Source organism: Chiloscyllium plagiosum, chromosome 25, assembly GCF_004010195.1.
Source record: "Chiloscyllium plagiosum isolate BGI_BamShark_2017 chromosome 25, ASM401019v2, whole genome shotgun sequence".
Taxonomy (NCBI): Eukaryota; Metazoa; Chordata; class Chondrichthyes; order Orectolobiformes; family Hemiscylliidae; genus Chiloscyllium; species Chiloscyllium plagiosum.
In genome coordinates, this window is record NC_057734.1 from 26,703,481 (window position 1) to 26,725,659 (window position 22,179).

General features: G+C 38.9%; 1 protein-coding gene across 2 annotated transcripts in view; it reads left to right on the forward strand.

Annotated features, from left to right (window-relative positions):
* The window catches only part of kntc1 (kinetochore associated 1), a 148,561-nt gene that overhangs the window by 91,464 nt on the left and 34,918 nt on the right, over window positions 1-22,179 (forward strand). For both annotated transcript variants that reach the window (XM_043715769.1, XM_043715770.1), the window contains exons 47-51: window positions 7,836-7,894; window positions 9,942-10,158; window positions 10,636-10,709; window positions 13,381-13,591; window positions 19,367-19,476. In XM_043715769.1, the coding sequence (XP_043571704.1) occupies window positions 7,836-7,894; window positions 9,942-10,158; window positions 10,636-10,709; window positions 13,381-13,591; window positions 19,367-19,476 (671 nt within the window). The remainder of the gene's footprint in view (window positions 1-7,835; window positions 7,895-9,941; window positions 10,159-10,635; window positions 10,710-13,380; window positions 13,592-19,366; window positions 19,477-22,179) is intronic.

The window sequence follows — 22,179 nt, forward strand, 5'->3', positions numbered from 1 at the left end:
AAGAGTAAATCACAGTGCTATGGGTGTGAAGTCACATGTAAACAAGACTAGGTAAGAATAACAGTTTCCTTCCCTAAAAGACATCCGTGAACTAGAAGAATTGGTTGAGAGGGGATTAAAAGCATCTATCGATAATTAATCTTTTTGTCTTTAAAAAGGTTTGTAATGTCAGTTTCAGATGGGACTCTATTGTGGTTTATTCTAAAGTGGAGAGGGAAAATAAATAGAATGAACATCTCCGTGTGAAACACGAACAAACGGATTGCAATCACTCTCTTTAAATAGAAGTTAATACTTTTGATGCAGTTTAAAACCATGCCAATTCACTGCAGCATTCGGGTTCGACAACCAAAGCACGTTTTATTTTGAGACTGTTTGTTTGTTAAAATATGTGAAAAATCAGTAAAATTTCAACAGTGCTCGAACTGGGGATGGTAAATACCATGTTATATGAATATAAACAATCAACAATATACATCCAAACATCTCTAAAGCTTTTATCAGTTTGCTTATAGAACAGTCCACATGTTTTTGTGGGTCATAGATTCTGAACCAGAATGTTTTGAATGCTGAATTCCTGATTAAGATAAGCATTCTTTTTAATAGGGCCAAGGTAGATATAGCTGTACAGAAGTTAAATTACAGTTATGATAACTCCTACAAAGCCCATGGGGAAATCACTAAGCTCCTTACGAAGCTTGTTGACTGTGGGTTCCCCTGTTCACAGGCAATGGAACTTATCACCCTTTTATAAAGAAAATCCAGATTGCCCATAATGGGCTTTGCATGTGAATACATTGGTAATGGAAAAAATAAAGCTGTCTCCTGTCTGTCCCAGTTTGGGACTCGTCTATGTACACGGAGTAGTGACTGTATCAGGCTTCCTGAACTGTAATTTAATATTATTCAGTAGCAAATGTTGAATACTGCACTAAAAGACTCCAAGGAGAATGTTCTTAAATTAATTACAGATTTCTAAATGCAAAATTTCTATTATGTTCATATACCCAGTAAACTTTGAGCTATTTAACTATGGAGAGATTCGTAAATATGTGGCTGGCTTGAATTTCATTGGCATACTTCTGTGCTGTGAGATTATTTCGACCCATTGTGCCTGTGCCAGCCTTTCAAAATTTCAACCAACTCCATTTCTGCATCAACTAATCTGCTGCTTAAACCTTTGTCCGTGCTTTGGTACTTGTACACTTGATTGTCCTGGTGCCCTCATGGCCAGCAGCCCACAATCTACCCTCCATATTTGAGGTCATCCTAAAGAATGCTGGCTGTCGACTTTCACCAAGTGTCTTTCAACCATCACCCCTGTGCCTGCTGACCTGCATTGACTCCCAGTTAATCAGACCTCAGTTTTAATATTCTCTCCTTTTTTATCAATCACTTTATGGCCTTATCCAATCAGTATTTGTCATCTTTAGTCTCTTTCTTACATCATTTTGTCTTCTATCTCTTTTTCACCTTTAAGACTCTCTTTGACAAAGTTTTAAAATATTTGCCCTAGCTTCACTTAATGTAAGTCTGTGTCAAATTTTACTTCACAAAACTTGTGTGACATATTACGTTATTTTTCTATGTTTGAGGTGCTATGTAAATAAAGTTGTTGTTTAAAGAAGTGATTTAACTATTTTACCCCGATTTCTTTTACAAGATGCCTTCAATTTGTGTCCTCATGTTATTGACTCTGCTGCAGTAATAGTCTGCTCTTTACTAACTGAAAGAGAACAATAAATTCTTTAAGATCTCCTTGAAATTGAAATCCATCATTCCTAATATCATTTCCAGAATATCTCCACTGCACTCTTCCCAGTCTTTAACATTCTTCTTGAAGAATTAGATCTTAGCCATTTATTCATAAGGCTTGGAATAACTTTGTTACCTTTGTACTCCACAAGCTTAATTTTCGCTCAGTGTGGTAGATATTGAAGATCATTATGAAGGCAGATGGGATCCCTGGTGCTACAGTTTTTGCAAGCCTGGGCAAGAAAGTAGGTTGGAAGTCTGCACTTGCACTGCTGACCGAGCCAACTCCATTGCAGGGTTAGTGTCTCCAAGGTCCCCTAGAATTTTCAAAAAGACTTGCCAGCTTCTTGAAGATGCATGCTTCACAACTCCTTAGATTTTGTAAACCGTAATCTGGATTCAGGACATTTTGGAAAAATTTGTGCTCAAAGCATCTTGCCCATGCTAAGACCATAAGAAATAGGAGTGGAAGTAAAGCCATTTGACCCATCGAGTCCATTCCATCATTCAATCATGGCTGATGGGCATTTCAATGCCACTTATCCGCACTCTCCCCGTATCCCTTAATTCCTTGCAAGATTAAGAATTTATCTCTGCCTTGAAGGCGTTTAACATCCCGGCCTCCACTGTGCTCCGTGGCAATTAATTCCACAGGCCCACCACTCTCTAGCTGAAGAAATATCTCATCATTTCCATTCTAAATTGACTCCCTCTAATTCTAAGGCTGTGCACATGGGTCCTAGTATCCCCGCCTGACGGAAACGATTTCCCAGTGTCCACCCTTTCTAAGCCATGCATTATCTTGTAAATTTCTACTAGATTTCCCCTCAACCTTCTAAACGCTAATAAATACAATCCCAGAATCCTCAGCCATTCATTGTATGTTAGGCCTATTATTCCAGGGATCATCTGTGTGAATCTCCGCTGGACATGCTCCAGTCCTAATATGTCCTTCCTGAGGTGTGGGGCCCAAATCTGAACATTGTATTCTAAATGGGGCCTAACCAGAGCTTTATAAAGTCTCAGTAGCACTTTGCTGCTTTTACATTCCAACCCTCTTGAGATAAATAGTAACATTGCATTTGCTTTCTTAACCACGGACTCAACCTGCAAGTTAACCTTTAGAGAATCCTGAACTAGCACTCCCAGATCCCTTTGTACTTTGGCTTTATGAATTTTCTCACTGTTTATAAAATAGTCCATGCCTATGTTCTTTTTTCCAAACTGCAAGACCTCGCATTTGCTCACATTGAATTTCACCAGCCATTTCTTGGACTATTCTCCTAAACTGTCTAAATCTTTCTGCAGCCTCCCCACCTCCTCAGAACTGCCTGTCCACCTAACTTCGTATCATGGCAAACTTGGCCAGAATGCCCCCATCTCTTCGTCCAGATCACATATATAGGGTGAACAGCTGCGGCCCCAACACTGAACCTGGCGGGACCCCACTTGTCACCAGCTGCCATTCCAAAAAAGAACCTTTTATCCCAACTCTCTCTGCCTTCTGTCAGACAACTAATCCTGAATCCATGCCAGTAGTTTACCCCAAACACCATGGGCCCTCGCCTTACTCAGCAGCCTCCCATGAGGCACCTTATCAAAGGCATTTTGGGCGTCGAGGTAGATAATATCCACTGGGTTTTCCTGGTCTAACCTACTTGTTACCTCTTCAAAGAATTCGAACAGGTTTGTCAGGCACAACCTCCCCTTACTAAATCCATGCTAACATGTTCTAATTCAATCCTACACTTCCAAGAATTTAGAAATCTCATCCTTAATGATGGATTTTAGAATTTTACCTACAACCACCTTTAAGCTAATCTGCCTATAATTTTCCATCTTTTGTCTTGATCCTTTCCTGAACAAGGGGTTCACACCAGCGATTTTCCAATCATCTGGGATTTTCCCTGACTCCATATTTTTGAAAGATTACAACCAATGCCTCTGCTATTTCTTCAGCCACTTCCCTCAGAACTCTAGGATGTAGCCCATCCAGACCAGGAGATTGATCAATTTTTAGACCTTTCAGCTTTTCAAGTACTTCCTCCTTTGTAATGGCCACCCATACTCAACTCTGCCCCTTGACTCTCCTTAATTGTTGGGATATTACTCATGTTTTCCACTGTGAAGACAGATATAAAGTATTTATTGAATTCTTCAGCCATTTCCTTGTCTCCCATCACTAGCTTTCCTGCATCAATTTGGAGCGGCCCAATTTCTACTTTTGCCTCACGTTTGTTTCTTATGTATTGAAAGAAACTTTTACTATCATTTCTAATATTACTGGCTAGCTTACCTTCCTATTTGATCTTCTCTTTCCTTATTTCACTCTTTGTTATCCTTTGTTTGTTTTTGTAGTTTTCCCAACCTTCTGATTTCCCAGTGCTCTTGGCTACTTTATGGCTCTCTCTCTTCTTCTGTAATCTGATTTCCCAGTGCTCTTGGCTACTTTATAGGCTCTCTCTCTTCTTCTGTAAGACATTTCCTGAGTTCCTTCATCAGCTAATCAACCCCAACCCCCCCACAGTAATCTTTCTTTTCTTTGGGATGTACCTCTGTAATGTGTCCTCAATTACACCCAGAAACACCTGCTGTTGTTGCTCTACTGTCTTTCCCACTAGGTTCTGCTTCCCTTCTTGCCTTACATGTCTTGCCATCAATGCCCACATTCTCCATACACACTTACCCAGCAGGCAGTATACCTAGGGGTTCAGATACATAGTAGACAAGGGGGTGACGAAGGCATTTGGCATAGTGGATTTTGGGTAGTTCTCTTTCATTCATATTTTAACAGATTACAAGGTGAGGTGAGTTTTTCTGTGTTTGGTTAAATTAGCAGAAGCATTTGGCATGCATGCTTGCCTTTATTAATCAGGGCATTGAGTATAGCAGTTGAGATGTTATGTTGTGGCTGAATAGTACATTAGTGAGACCACTTTTGGAGTACTGTGTACAATTCTGGTCTCCCTACTATAGGAAGGATATTATTAAATTGGAAAGGGTACTGAAAAGATTTACAAGGACATTACGTGGACTGGAGAGGGTTGAGTTCTAAGGAGAGGCTGGAAATGCTGAGACTTTTTTCCCTGAAGCGTAGGAGGTTGAGGGGTGGGGTGATCTTAGAGTTTTATAAACTCATGAAGGACATAGATGAGGTGAAAAGCAAAGGTTTTTTTTTCCCGACAAGTAGTGGTGTTTAGAACTAGGGGGCATAAGTTTAAGCTGAGAGGAGAAAGATTTATGAGACCAAAGAGGCAACTTTTTCACCCAGAGGGTGGTGCATATTGTTACAACACAGCAGTGAACCCTTCTGCTAATTTAACCAAACACACAGAAAAACTCACCTCACCTTGTAATCAATTAAAATATGAATGACAGAGAACTACTCAAAATCCACTATTTAAAATACAGTTTTGTTCTTTAATTCCAAAAGAGAATATTAAACAACAACTATTTACAACTCTAAGCCTCCTTTCTCTTAAAGAGAAAGTGAGGGCTGCAGATGCTGGAGATCAGAGCTGAAAATGTGTTGCTACTGCGCTTTTCCAGCAACACATTTTCAGCTCCTTTCTCTTAAAGGCTTGTTACCTACCTACCACTCTCACAATATATTGATTCAATAAAGCCCCTATTACATTTACAGCAAATAAATTTTCAAAACCCGACCGCAGCTGTCATCTTTGGGTGTTGATTTTCCCCTGTTTGTAGATTTCCCTGTGTTGTCTTTGGTCTTCGGTGCAGATTTTCATATGAAAAAGGTACCTTTTAGAGAGTGCTTGTGGCAGTCTATATGACAATGGCAGTTGGTGCTCTTTCTCTGGCTAACTGTCCAAAATGCTTGCTTTTAATACCCTAAAACATTAGATTGATTCATTGTTTCGATGTTGTCAAAACAGTAAAATTCAAATTTGATTGGGTTTTAGTATCTTGGGGCATAATTTAAACTGATTATGTTTTCACAGCAGTTCAAATTTAACCAATCAATCTCGGGTATTTGTTTCATAGCCAAAGGTTACATGCTTCCAATTTTCCAGCACACGCTGAGACTGCTGTCAGCCCCATGACAGGTGCCTGCATTCACTCACTCTCTCTTAAAGATGCAGTACACTCCTTCAACTTCATAACAGGTGAACTGGCAGAGGAAGTGGTAGGTACAGGTACAATTAAAACATTTAAAAGACATTGGAATAGGTATGTGAATAAGAAACATTTAGAGACATACAGACCAAAAACTGGCAAGCGGAACTAGTTTAGTTTGGAAAACCTGGTTGGCATGGACGAGTTGGACCGAAAAGTCATACAGCACAGAAACAGACCCTATAACTAGTGAGCCATATGTTAACATTAGTAAGTTTTGAAATGTGCTCAAAAAAAATCCCATTCAGAAATCTGCTTTGCAATGATTTTTTGGTCTTATAACTCTATAAATGTGTCAATCAAACAGAGCCATAATGGTATCAGTGACAGAAGCTTTACCTCACTTCATTGTTCTTAATCTTGTCAGCATATAGAAAATGAATTTTTTAAACAACATAACTTGTATTCTCATAAAGATGTCAGTAAACCAAAACAAACACACTTTCCATCCATGAAAACACAAACCCTTGCTAAGCTAATCCATTACTTAATCTTGGACTCCAGCCAGATAGTAGCATGGATGTGTGTACTCTGGATGGTGGAGCAGAAAAGATGTGGGACCGAGTAGAAGAGGACTAGGAGGTTAACAACCTAAAAGCACACTTTTTTTTTTCTCTCCCCTCATGGCTACCTGTGAACTGCTTCTGCAGTCAGTGGGTCTGACTCCATTTTCTGTTCCTGCCTTTCAGAAACAAAAATATGGGGTGGCGTCTTTTTAAAGGAAGTGTATCTGCTGTGTTGGAAAAGAGCACAGCCGATCAGGCAGCGAGGAGCATAAGCGCTTCATCAGGAATGACTGGTTTTGAAACGTTGATCCTTCTGCTTCTCAGATGCTGTCTGACCGGCTGTGCTTTTCCAGCACCTCACACTCTACTCTGATCCATACACGCAACACCCTCTGTGTGAAAAAGTTGCTCCTTAAGTCCCTTTTAAATCTTCCCCCCTCTCACCTTAAACCTCTGCCCTCTGTTTTGAGCTCCCCCACCACCTCAGGTAAAATATTTACTCTATCTATGCCCCTCATGATTTTATAAATCTCTGTAAGGTCACCCCTTAGCCTCCAATGCTCCAGGGAAAATAATTGCACCTGAATAACTTACTAGCCCATTTTAGAATTAATTACAAGTGAAACACATTACTGTGCTTTTTTTTTTTACATTAGATTACATTACATTACAGTGTGGAAACAGGCCCTTCGGCCCAACAAGTCCACACCGACCTGCCGAAGCGCAACCCACCCATACCCCAACCCCTACATTTACATTTACCCCTTACCTAACATTACAGGCAATTTAGTATGGCCAATTCACCTGACCTGCACATCTTTGGACTGTAGGAGGAAACCGGAGCACCCGGAGGAAACCCATGCAGACACGGGGAGAACGTGCAAACTCCACACAGTCAGTTGCCTGAGGCGGGAATTGAACCCGGGTCTCTGGCGCTGAGAGGCAGCAGTGCTAACCACTGTGCCACCCATTTGAAGACACATATAGGTTAGACTAGGCAAGAATGGCAGATTCCCTAAAATATATTAGAGAAGCAACTCCGTTTATACAATAGCTAGCTAGTATTGTATGTACAATAGTCATCAATATTGATATGTTCCTTCCTTTTGACTCTACATCTGTTCAGTTAACTGAAACTAAATTCCCCAGCTGCCTTGAGTCTCCAATTGAGGCCTTTTGGATTCCTTATCCAGTAACCAGGCTACTGCTAAAGTCTGTGCTCATTGCTAACTGTATCTCCAAGTTTTGTGCTACAAGCAAACTGAAATGTTGTCTCCTATTCCCACATCCATGTCATTAATATATATGGATGTTCCAAAAATGCAACCATTGAGTTCTTAGTTATTAAGTCAAATTCTACAATTTAAGTTATTTAGCTAAATTTAGCACTTTTTTCCCTTATGAAATTAGAAACTTGAATCTTTGATCTTTTTGCAGCTGCTGAACTCAGTGAGAAGACTTTTACTACTTTACTCTTGATATCTAAACTTATGAAGGTAAGTTTGAGGTGCATTGATGTATAATGGTAACAATGTTAGAACCTTACTTTAAAATAAGGTGTTGATGAGACCAGAAGTAGAATTGTCTGAAGTTGTTGGATGAAATTGAATTAACATAACTTCCAATCTGGCCACCCTGCTAAAACTACCATTTAAAAGCAGTATTAGGTACAGGCCTTGCTCCCTATATCACCCAGCATTTCCTGGAACACTAGCATGGTATTAGAGTGACCGATAAAAATATTGCTTTATGCACAAGTGCGAGAATGAAAACTGAAAGTTGTTGTCTATCCAGAATGCAAAGAACAAATTGAAGGCCCTTCTGGTGCACTGGTAATGTCTCCACCTCTGGACCAGGAGGCTCATTATTCACCTAGCTAGAAAATTGGCTCAGCAGCAAGAGTAGCGATAATGGGCAGGTAATCTAATTGCGAAGGTGTGACAAATGAAGCCCACAAGTATCTGAATTGGAACTCCATCAACAAACCATATGTAATGAGAGAGAAAATTATCCAAGTTTGCAGATGATACATATGTGCCATTGTAAGCAGTTTAGATGGAAGCATGAAATTACTAGGAAATATTAATAGATGAAGTGAACAGGCAAAAAACTATTACAAATGCTTTTCAATATATGTAAGTGTGAGAGGGCATCTGATTTAAACATAAAGAAGGACAGCTAGAGGCAGTGGAGGTCCAGAGAGATTTTGGTCCATGTTCATAATCTATAAAATGTTGTATACAGGTACAAAACAAATCAAAAGATCTGATGGCATGCTGGCCTTTATACCTCCTGGACTGGAATATAAGGCAGTACAAATTAAGGTGCAGCTGTACAAAAGGTGTGGCGGCACGGTGGCTCAGTGGTTAGCATTGCTGCCTCACAGCACTAGGGTCCCAGGTTCAATTCCAGCCGCGGGTGACTGTCTGTGTGGAGTTTGCACATTCTCCCCGTGTCTGTGTGGGATTCCTCCAAGTGCTCCAGTTTCCTCCTAGAGTCCAAAGATGTGCAGGTTAAGTGAATTGGCCATGCTAAATTGTCCATAGTGCATTAGTCAGAGGAAAATGGGACTGGGTGGGTTACTCTTTGGAGGGTCGGTGTGGACTTGTTGGGCCAAAGGACCTGTTTCCACACTGTCGGGAATCTAAAAAAAAACTTGGTTAGACCAAACCTGGAGTACTATATTCAGCTTTGGGAGCCAAACCTTAGAATAGATATAATTACCAGCATTTTACTTGAACTCCCAAGGATTAAGGAGAGGTTTCTTTAATACCAAGATATTCCTTTGGAATGGCAGAACAGGTTTGAAGTGTTAAATGGCTTATTCCTGTTCCTATGCAACATATTATCCAAGAAGGTGACTACGGCTATGAAATCTAAGCTGAATTTATAACCTTGTAAATGTTGTTTTTCATTTTTAGAATCATCAATTTGATGTCTCAAATATGCTGTTTCTTTGAATACATAATGCTAAAGCCATCCCTTATCCTAAATCCTGAAAATACAAGCTTGTATTTTTGTGGTTTGCTTATCCCAATTGCGCAATGGTGGGGGATGGCATATATGATGGAATATTCTAATTTGCTAATTGACTTTTGACATTTTTAAAACATTAACAGACTATTCATTGGTGACAAGAAAAGTGATCCATTTCTCTTTGCAGAGGTCACAAGATCTTGGTTAGAAGTAATAGAAAGTCTTCCTGACCTCCTCCTATTATTTTCCTTCATAAATAATCTGGCAGAGATGAGCAAATTCAACACAGACTAGACATAATAATGTGGGATATATTTGGTCTGCTTGGCTTTGCACCATCAGGTTCATTTAACCTTCATGGAACCCATTTTGAAGGTGCTGAAGACAATCTGAAATTTAACTTGTTTTAGAAAAATCTTTTGTGCTTCTGCCTGTTCTTGTCATGTGAGATTTTCTTGAAATTCATTACATTTTTCAGAGGATTCAGAGAATCATACTAATAAGTTTAAAGAGCTCTTGTTTTATCTTTGCCTTTATTGTACTAAATAGTACTTATTTGATATTCAGGTATCACTGGATACACTTCATATGAAAGCAGTTGACCACGTACTTGCAAAAACGCTGAAACCTAAAGTACTTAAGCTGACAAAAGAAGCATGTGTTTCTCAGCTAACAAAGGAAATTGCCGAGACTGTAGAAAATATACAGTCATACATTTTGGCAATTACAAATCCTGAATGGGCTACTGCTAGTTCGCATCGGGTTGCTCAGGAACTTCCAACAGGTAAATTGTACATTTAATTGTTAAGGATCTGTTGCTGTGTATCAATTGATGGAATTGGCTTGCAAACATACTGTTTTGATTTGAGTTATTTTTTCATACATAATAAGATATACAGGGGAAATATTCTCTGTTGTAGCAACTAATGATTTATGCAAAACATATTTAAAATACTGGCTTTTGTATAGGGGCAAACATCAGACCAGATGTTGGCTACCTCATTTCTGCTGTTTCTATTTGCCCAGTACATCCACCAGAAAATTTCATGTTGAATCACTCTCGCAAGGAGTAAAATCTATTGTGTAAGGTGCAAATTATTTTTTAAAGTGAGATTATTAGTGACTAATTCATATCTACAAAGTTTACTTAGAATATTTTCTCAGCTATGTTTGTTTGTAATCTGTAATACATGCACAGACCATCGAGGGATCCGGTTTTGATCAGCTATTTTGATTAAAGTTGAATGCTCTTTGGTTGCAGGCCCAGAGAAAATCCAGGCCTTGAAATTTTGTCTTCAAATGTCTGAAAACTGGTTAAAATCTACAGCACCAATGGTATGATTAAAATATTAGTCTTGGTTTCTATCATTTTATAAAGGAACAAAAGTTATATGTGGTCTTGTAAATGATTAGAAGTCACAACTTTTATTTACAAATAAAAGCAAATTAATTAAGAATTTTCAGAGAAATTATATATTTAAAATCTATCCTAGGCTTAAATTATGGGGGTTATTATCACTTCTTGCTATAATCAGCTGCTGTACAAATTCTGTGCAACGTATAATTAATTATTACAGTGTTTCCATTCATTTCAACTTCAGTTCGGCAATCACTCAGCAGTTTGTTAAAAAGAATCAGAAGATTCTCTAACACTGTCACCCAGATAACGTCTGTTGTAGTTCGGGAAATTGACGAGAGATTGGATATGAATGGCCATGATTATAATGGGTTTATATAAGTGGAAAAAGAAAAGCTATTTCCATCAGTAGCTAGTACAAAATCAGGGAACTCAAATCTCAGTTTTTGGGCAAGAGATGAAAGGGGAATGTGAAGAAGGCATTTTCTAACTAATGATTGGCAATGATTTTGAATTTGCTGTCCACAGAAGTGATGGAAATTAAAATAATGAATATTTCAAAAGGCAATTGGATGCTATTTGAAAGTGGTAAACCTGCAGATTTACTGGGATTTGAGCAGGGTTAACTAGATTGCTGCACAGAAAGCTGGTTGGGCCAAATGGCAGCCTTCTTTGCCGTAAATGACTAAAATGATATATGTTGTTGAAGAATACCATTGAATAATTAGTGTATTGTTAGTTCGAATGTTAACATTTAGAAATAAAAATTATCATACAAATTAAAAGCTCTGGCTGTAAGGCAACGCTTCCCAAAGTTTTTCCCACCATTACCCCTATTGAGGCTGAGGCTGGTGGGAGGAGGTTGTTGTATGAGAGCAGGAGGAGGAATAAGCGTATACCTGTTTTAACTTGGTCAGAGCTCTATGATGGCCAGCACTGCCTGTGAGGGGTCCCACATAAGGAAGCCTTGATACAAGGATTAACCAATAAGCACAACTTAGGGATTGTTTAGCTAAAAGGAAGCAGGGAACAGTATTAGCAAGCTATAACTAGTGGAGCATCACTGGGTTCAGTGTTGGAGCCTCAGTCTATTCCAATAACGTGGATGGACTGTCACTAAGTTTACTGATGATACCAAGATGGGTAAGAAAATGCAAGTTATCAAGGGGAGGTAGAGAATTTATAGATAGATATATAGATAAGGGAGTGAGGAAAAAATGGCAAACTGTGTATAATGTGGAAAAATGACTTGTCCACTTCAGCAAGAAGAATAGTTTTACCAATTTAAATGCAGAGAGATTGCACAGTTTGCATGTGAGTTTCATGGTAAATATATTACAGAAAGTTAGCTTATGGGTGCAGCAAATGATTAGGAAGGTAAATTGAAAGTTGACATATTTTATCAGGAGAATTGAGTATAAAGGTGGGGGTTGATCTACTGTATACAGCTTCCCTCTCTATTTGAAAAATTATCTAATTGCACTTGAAGCAACTCGGAGATTTCACTGAATTCATTTCCTGGATGCAGGGCTTATCTTGTGAAGAAAGGTTGAACCATTTAGGCTTTTACCCAGCAGAGTTTAGAAGAATTAGAGTTGATCTTATTAAAACATAGAAAATTCTGAGGGACCTTTACAGGGATATTTTATGAGAGGATATTTCGCTAGTAGGGAATAAGAATAAGGGGTCTCCATTTTAAGATAAAGATGAGGACAAATCTTTTCTGAGTATTGGTTGTCTGTGGAATTCTTTTCTCCAGAAAACATTAATTTTATTCAAGGCAAAGTTGGATCTTTGATAGACAAAGGAATCAACGGGTATGGATGGTAGACAGGAAAGTAAAGTTTAAGACCACAAGCAGATCAGCCATGATCTTATTTCATGCCAGAGTGCTGAATAGTTAGAACGATGTGCTGTCAAGTTCTCTGTTCCTGTGTAAACCATTGAGCCTATTCAAACAATTATATTTCTCTCCTTCTTTCCTATCCTAATCTTTCCTATTGAAGGTGTTACTTTGATTCCATGGTTACCAATAACACATACACTTTGCACTTGCCCTAAATAGAGCACCAGATGCACTTTCCAGAAACAAGCACAACTTACACCAGTTATATATGAATTTTTCTGTTGTGCATTTACAATATAGATCAGTTTTCTGAATTTTGGCTTGAGCAAGTAGATCAGAAACAACCAAGGTCTGTCCCATTAATCTGTATTCACTCTTTTTCCAGAGTTAATGTATATCAATTTCTGCTTATTTAAATGCTGAAACACAGTCAAGCTTGGTGCTGAAATGGTGTGTATGTTAGCTGCTCTTCCTGTCTTGTATTGTAGCTTTTCAGAAAGCTTCATATTGCTTTTCTCACTGATTGATATTGAGCTGAATTTGAAGCGTGTTGTAATAAAGTTATACTATGTGCTTAATTTAGCACTTACAGACTGGACTTGTGTATATTAAGAGCACCATTTGAAAAATAGGGCTTCATTGTTTATAACCATAACTCCAACTTGCCAGCATTATCTTCCACTCACTGTGCTGAATTGTCCCTCATAGAATATAGATATTAAGTGATTAAAATTATAATTGAAAATTAGTTTCCTTTTGCTTATTTTAATAACTTAGTTGTAATACTCATTTTAAACTATTAGGAAAAAGCCCGTCAAAAAGCCGAGGATTCACTGAACAAATTGCGAGTAGAATATGAGAATTCAGCCACAGCAAACTTGCTAAGAATCCACAACTTAAACAGCCCTGAGCATCTGAAATTAATTAAACTGCCAGCTAAGCTAATTTGCTCATTATATGAGCACAGTAGCATTGAAAACCGGCTAAAGAACCCAACTGCCAAGGACTATCCAGGTAAGCTTTTTTGCTTTGTGAAACAAATTATTCCTTATTGAAAGGTTCAGTAAAGATTCACAAGGATGTTCTCAGGGTTGGAGAATTTGAGCTGTAAGGAGAGGCTGAATAGGCTGGGTTGTTTTCCCTGGAGTGTCGGAGGCTGAGGGTTGACCTTATAGAGGTTTATAAAATCATGAGGGGCATGGATTGGATAAACAGACAAGGTTTTTTCCCTGAGGTGGCGGAGTCCTGAACGAGAGGGCTCAGGTTCGGGGTGAGAGGGGAAAGATATAAAAGGGTCCTAAGGGGTAACTTTTTCACACAAGAGGGTGGTGCGTATATGGAATGAGCTGCCAGAGGAAGTGGTGGAGGCTGATACAATTGCAGCATTTAAAAGGCATCTGGATAGGTATATGAATACAGAGGGTTTATAGGGATTTGGGCCAAGTGCTGGCAAATGGGACTATATGAGGTCAGGATATATAGTTGGCATGGACGAGTTGGACTGAAGGGTCTTTTTCTGTGCTGTACATCTCTATGACTCTATTGTATATCAATATTATTTATAGAATTTGTCTTACATGTGGTTATCTGAGCTTCAGTGCCAATTGCCTTCTGATCATTTAATTTGATACAAGGAAACAGATCTACTACAAAACCATCCACCGTGTTTACCATTAATATGTAGATTCAATGGTATTGTGGGAAAACCATTATCAGTAGGCCTGCAGAAATTTCATAAGGTGGTAGTCCTCCCACCCCATTCTCACCTGAGGGCAACAAATAATCTATTGATAATGTCATCCATATAAGCATTAAAAATACAGCCACCACCTATGCCTACCTTCCTCAAACTCTGCAGACCATCACCCTCTTAAGTTTTTGACTTTATCACCCACTGTCCAATTTCCTGTTTTCTTTTGGGTTATCTATTTAGGAGCTGTTCTGAGCGTCGGCTTTTGACCTCCCAAATTGGCCTAAACTGCTGCCTAAATTCAGTTATGTGTTTCCTCTCCCTGGTCAGCATGGGCGTTGATCATCTATATCCTTGTTCCATGCTGTGTTGATAGCTCTCATATATTGTACAAAAGGTCATTTATAGCAGTATAGAAGTCCAATAACAATGCAAGCCAGCCAGTAAAAGGGTGTAATTGCATTTTTACAAATGTCACCTTTTTCATAAAAAGCAAAAGAAATGCACAAAGTATTATTTACAGTTATAAATTATACAATATTCTTGATATATGTGGCTCCAAAGAAAATGATCATTTATTAATAGAACCATATGGTAACTCAAGTCTGGTTGACTTCTGTCATTCTGCACATGCGTTGTGTGTGTGATGTTTAAATAATGCAAAACTTCTAATGGTATACAGCATGTTTCATTGGCTGTTTCTCCGATATCTACTTGCTCCTCGGGTGATATTTCCTCTGTGGCGAATGTTGTTCATGTGGAGAACGTGGTTATAAAGGCAGCTGTTATTGATCCATAGGATACAGGGAGTTTCCGATTTTATGAATGCTCATACTTAACAACACAATCTCATACGTCGTTTTAACTTTAAAGAGATAACACACAGACATTTCTTGTACTTACAAACAGCTGCTTTATATTGTCCTGCATTGTGTTCCGACCTGCAAATAAATTGACTTCTGATCGGACTCCAGAAGGGAACCTGTAATCCAGCAGAGGACTGCTGGTGTGTTTCAAAATCTTCTGCTTTCATTCAGCTTCAGTTGCTAGTAAAGATCTTCACTACCTTTTTTGTCTTAGCACATTGGGGTGGGGAGAATGGCTTCAATTGTAGGAGCATGGGTGAAGTGAATTGACTGTTCTCCCATCTCCCCCTCCGTTCACCAACCTCCCTCAAACCATCCCACTCCTCCATCAACTCAGCTTCCCCCTTATTTCACCATCCCAAGTCAACAGAGTCATAGAATCATACAGCATGGACACAGACCCTTTGGGGGTCTGTGACCACACTGACCAAGTTCCCAAACCAAAATAGTCCCACCTGTTTGTGTTTGGCTGATATCCCTTTAAACTTTTCCTATTCATGTACTTATCCAAATGTCTTCTAAATGTTATAATTGCACCTGCATGCACCACTTCCTCTGGCAATTCACTCCACGTATGGATTAGTCTGTGTAAAAAAAAAGTTGTCCCATGTCCTTTTTAAATCTTTCTCCTCTCACTATATAAATATGCCCCCTCGTTTTGAACTCACCCACTCCAGGGAAAAGAGCTTTTGCTATTCACCTCACCTATACCCCTTATGATTTCATAAACCTCTATAAGAGCACCCCTCAGTCTCCTAAGCTCCAGTGAAAAAAGTCCCAGCCAATCTATTCTCTCCTTATAACTCAAACATGGAACACCACTGGTCACAGGCCTCCAGTTTTAAAACATAACCCTCCTCTAACACCCACTGCCTCCTACTATGAAGCCAATTTTGTATTCAGTTGCCAAGCTCTACCTGAATACCATGTGGTTTCACTTTACTAAGTAGTCTACCATACAGAACATTGTCAAATGTTTTACTAAAGTCCATATAAACAACGTCTACCGCTTTATCCTCATCAATTGTTTTGGTTACTTCCTCAAAAAACTCAATCAAGGTTTTGAGACACTATTTCCTTCGCACAAAGCCATGCTGACTATCCTTAATCAGTTCTTACCTCTCCAAATGCATGTAAATCCTAACTTTCAGAAGCACCTCCAGCAACTTACCCACCACTGATGTCTATGATTCCCAGGCTTCTCTTTACAGCCTTTCTTAAATAAAACCACAACATTAACCACACTCCAGTCATTTAGCACTTCACCCGTAGTTATATATGATACAAATGTCTCTGCTTGGGGCCCTGCAATTTCTTCCCTAACTTCCACAAGATCCTGGATACACTTGATCAGATCGCAAAGATTTATCCAACTTTGTTTTCTCAGACTTCCAGCACTTGCTCTTCTGTAATGTGAACTGTTTTCAAAATATTAATATTTAATACCCTGAGTTCTCCAGCTTCCATTTCTTTCTCCACAGTAAAAACTGATATAAAGTATTTGTTTAGTGTCTGTCCCATCTCCTGAGGTTCAACACGTAGATGACCTTGTTTCAGGGGCCCTATTCTCTCCCTTGATGCTCTTTTGCTGTTAATGTACTTGTAGAATCTCTTTGGATTATCCTTAACCTGATCTTGCAAGGCTCGCTCATATCCCCTTTTTGCTCTCCTGATTTCCCTCTTAAGAATGTTCCGACACCCTTTATACTCTTCAAGAGATTCATTTGATCCCGATTATCAATATCTAATAATTGACTTTCTTATTCTTGACCAGAACCTCAATATTTTTATTCATCCATTGTTCCCAACTCTTACTAGCCTTGTCCTTCACTTTTCCAGGAACATAATGCCTCTGAACTCTTGTTGCCAGATTTTTGGAAGTCTCCCACTTGTTAGTTGTCCCTTTACGTACGAACAGCCTATTCCAGTCAACTTTTGAAAGTTCCTGTTTCATACGACTAACATTTGCCTAACTCCAAGTAAGAATTTTAATTCTTATGGAAGGCTTATCCTTTTCCATAACTGTTTTAAAACTAGAAGAATTATGATCACTAAGATTTCAGTAACTTGCCCTGCTTAATTTCTCGAGAGAAGATCAAGTTTTGCTCCTCGAGTAGATACACTTACATATTGATAAAGAAAATTATTTTGAACACATTTAACAAATTCCTTGCCATCCAAACCCTTAACACTATGGCAGTCCCAGTAAAATAAAATGAAATTAAAATTAAAACCACTCCACCATCTCAAACCCCCTTCACCAATATCTCCCCATTCGCCCATTCCTTCATCAGTCCCCTCCACATCTTCTGTCTTCTTTCACTCGCCACACTGCCTGTCACCTGCTTTTTTCAATTTCCTCTCCATCTCTCTGTGACCCTTCGCCAACTTCCTTATCTCTAACTCCTTCACATCACCATCATTTTCCTGGGTCAGCTAATGAAAAGGCTGCAGAGTGCTCACATACAGCCTCTCTCACAGCTAGAATTAGGCCTCATGGAGTCGTTGATTTGGCTGCCCTCATCAGTTTAAAAAAAAAACTTTTTAAAGGAAACTGGCAGCTTTCAGAAATCTGTCTGCACTGCACAGAAGTTTGATGTAGGAGTTCTGATTTTCTTATGCTCCCTTATTTTCCAACCCTTGAATCTTTTCTGTCAGTCTGGACTGAAGGGCAATTGGAACTGTCCTTTGTCTCATATTTTCATCTTCAAGACGATATTCAGCAGTAAGGTACCCAGAATGTACAAAGCCATCTAAGATCTGCTTGGCAGTCATTGGCATGGCATGGACTGCAAAATGCTGCAAATCTCTTCTGGCACATTTAATGTTGCTAGTCCAATCTTAGAGCTTGCATTAGCTGAGAAAAGTGGATTTCACTTAATATTTAATAACTGGAACTTCAGATCTTCGTTCTTCCAATTGCATTGGACTCTTGGCTTTGCTTGTCCTCTTCAGATGAATATCATTCCATCATATAGCCTGAACACTTGCCTTCAAGGATTCCAGGTTTTGGTCAGTGACTCAGTTGAATTCACACAGATCTGCGAAATTCATGATGTTCTTCTGTCTCACATCTTTCATTTCCACTACAGCAGCAGGTTGTGCAAAATGCACCGGTATTTTGATTCGCCTACTAAATCAAAGTTTCAGATTATATTTTTTTTGAAATTAAAATTTATTTAGGAGCTGGTTCTCTTACAACTTTGAAAATCCACATACTTTCAGTTACTGCACTCTGACACCAATTCCAAGCAATATGTGTTTAAGAGCTGTCCCAGATTTTTCACAAATTAACTTACAGTAGAGTAGAGGTCACATACCACAGCAAGCCAGCCAGTAGATTAAGGGTGTAATTGCATTTCTCCAAACACTTCCTGACTTCAGTGCTGCTCATTTCATTCCCAAATCTGATTTTCTTCTTCTATTTGAACATTAGCAGCAGACCATACAGTAGTGACAGTAAGTTAAATTATCAGAATTGCTGTGCATAAAGAACACCATTGTACAAATTTCCTTAAGGTGACATAACTCAAACTGGGCCCACAACTAGTTTTCTTTCGTTGTTTGATCTGACAAAATTATTTTGTTTAATTGACTCTTGGAAGAAATACTTCCTCTGTCAAAATATTACACTGTAAATCCTCATGTTCATGATTGATTAGATTAGGTTCCCAACAGTATGAAAACAGTCCTTTCGGCCCAACAAGTCCACACCGACCCTCCGGAGAGTAACCCACCCAGACCAATTCCCCGACCCGATATTGACCCCTGACTAATGCACCTAACACTATGGGCAATTTAGCACAGCCAGTTCACCTGACCTGCACATCTTTGGATTGTGGGAGAAAACTGATGCACCCAGAGGAAACCTGCACAGATAGGGAGAATGTGCAAATGATTGAAGGGACCTCGAGTTGTTAATGCAAAAGTCAAAGTCTCAATTACTTGTGCTGTACTTTAGTAAGTTATAGGGAAAATGAATTATCGATTTCCACTGGAGTCTTGTCAAATTCATATGCAAAATAAAAACCCATACCTTTGTTTATAAAAACCTACTGTGATGCAGCGCAAACTATTGATAGCAATTATTAGAAGAAACTGAGTTTCTTTATCTAAGTTAACTTACTGTCTAAGTAGCCAAGATGCAATGTATTGCACTTGGAAACAGGAAATGAAGTCTTTTGATTCGCATTCAGCATGTTTAATGAGGGAATTTTCATGTTTTTTTTACAGATATTCATGCTGTAGCTGGTGAACTTGCCGAAATAAATAATCGAGATGTCAATAAAATCAGATTTACATTGCTTGAAGAATATCTGTGTCCGCCAACAAAACCAGATTTGGTAAGTGTATAATCATTGGGATTGACAAAGATCAGCAGGTATGGTCACTGGGCATCTTTTTCATAGCAAGCTCCATCCATATAGTCATAGGGCTCTATAGTACAGAAAATGAACCTATGATCCATAGAGTCTGTGCCAGTCAAAGACAGCCATTAAAACTATTTTAATCTTGGTTTCCAGCACTTGAACCATAGCCTTGTGTGTATTGACATCATAAGTGTTCATCTGAATTCATCTTTAAGGTTATGAGGATTACAGCCTAAACTACTCCCCACCGTTTAAGTGTAAATAGTTTTCCTCACATTCCCTGTAAACCTCTTGCACTTTACCTTAAATCAATGGCCCTGGTCATTCTTCCTTTCACAAGAGGAAAAGTTCTTTCCTGTCTATGCCTGAGATTATTTTATACATCTCAATCAACTCAGCCTGTTCTTAGCAAGGTTTCCTCTAACTCATCTGGTTCTTAGCAGGTTTTCTTCCAACTTACTTCGATATAACAATAATTTCTCCAAGCCAGTTGCTGTTCAGAAACACCCCAACTGGGTCTACAGTATAACAAACAGTTATCACAAGTCATATAATTCTTGGAAGCCTTGTCAAAAGAATCTCTCACTCCTGCAGTGAACTTTCAATTAGCTCTTTTAACAAAACCACTCTAGGTATGTCTGCAAACTTGAAATAAATTCATTTTCCACAGTCCTTCAAAAAATGACACATTTTATTGAAGCATTTTGAGTTGCACCTATCGAGTCATACAGTATGAAAACAAACTGTTTGGTCCAATTTGTCCATGCTGACCAGCTTTTCCAATCTAAACTAGTCCTATTTGCCTGCATTTGGCCTATATCCCTCTAAACCTTTCCTTTTCATGCAACTGCTCAAACGTCTTTGAAATGCTGCAACTATACCTGCATCTACCACTACCTCTGGCAGCTCATTCCAAATGCACACCATCCTATATGTGAAAAGTTGTTATTCACATTTTCTATGCCCCTCATGATTTTATAAACCTCCTTAAGTCGTCCCTCAACCTCTTAAGCTTCCATGGGGAGAAAAGTCCCATCCTCTCCTTATAGCCCAAGCCCTCTGATCTCAGTAAAATTTTTGTAAACCGTTTCTGCACCCTTTCTAATTTAATGATGTTCTTCCTATAGCAGAGTGATCACAACAGTATTCCAAAAGCTGCAACAGGCATCATACTGTCCTAGAGTCTCTTTTGTGACTGCAGAAATGTCTGTCTATCCCCCTTGCAATTGAAACCCCCACCACTATGGCCCTGCTGTTCCTCTTCCCACCTTCTTGTAAAGCAGACTCTCACAAGGTGCCTTTAATTTGGCTACTGTTGCTTTCCCAAGTACGTCATTTACCCCAACAGCGTCCATAATGGTATTACAGCGGGTAAATTGATTTTTTAGTGATTCTTTGATTAATGGATAAATATTGGTCTGAGATCTGAGGAGAATTTCCCTACTCTTCTTTCAGAATAGTGTCATGGAACATTTTACATCTTTTGTTTTTCTTTAAATAAACCTTACCTGACAAGCCTAAGTGGGAAGCCAAGAACATTAATTTAGGTTTGTTTGAAAGGGTTACATCACCAGGCCAGGTTTCATTGACTTGGTTTGGCATGTTCATATTTTTAATCAACCTGTTTAGACATGCTATGAGACACCTCCAGAGAATTGAACCTTGATCTTCAACCGCTGCAGAATGCGAGCCCTTAGACTTGACTTGTATTCTCTCAAGTACAGAAGACTGAGTGGCCGTCAAATTGATGTGTTTAAGATGATTAAATGAGCCCATAGGTAGATAGAGGGAATCTAATTCCTCTGAAGAAGTCTTATAAAACTCAAAAAGTTGTCTGCTATTTGTTACTGGGACAATTTGCAAGATTTACCAAAATAAAAGGAGAGCAAGTCTTAAGTGGACTGTTGTAGAAACGTTGCTCTGGAGAATGCACCAATTAATGATGGGTGAAAATTAATTGCAGGGTTTTGTTTAATTTCAAACGAGGCATTGTTCTGAGAAATGATCCAGAGAATGGCTGTCACTTAACTGATTGAGTTGAAACAGGCGCAGAGTGTATACATGTTCTTTCTCTCTGCAAAAAACTGGGCTCTGGGTGTTAATAAATGTAACTTGCAGCACATTGCGAGCATGACTGACAATCTTAAATTGGTTTTCAGTGTAATTCTTCATCCACTTTGTATAATTTAAAAGATGTTACCTAATTGTGGAATCCCAACTAATGTGGACAGTGTCGAGAGTTTTGTAAGCAGATGCCGGTTGGATAAGAACAGCCGAAGACATATGCTGTTTGATTATGGTGTTTGGGATGTATGGCTTATACACTGAGCATCACACTGGCACTGAAATTCACATACTGCATTACTCATTTGTGTCATAGGCAGAGCATCTTTTTGGTTTGACGAAAACATCCTGTTCATGGTGAACAGCATTAGAGTCATAGAAATGTACAGCATGGAAACAGACCCTTTGGTTCAACTTGTCTGTGCCGATCAGCTATCCTAAACTTATCTAGTCCCCTTTGCCAGCATTTGGCCATAACCCTCTAAACCTTTCCAATTCATGTACCCATCCAGATGCCTTTTAAATGTTGTTATTGTACCAGTCACCTCCACTTCCTCTGACAGTTCATTGCATACACGCACCACCTTCTGCATAAAAAGTTACATCTAGGAT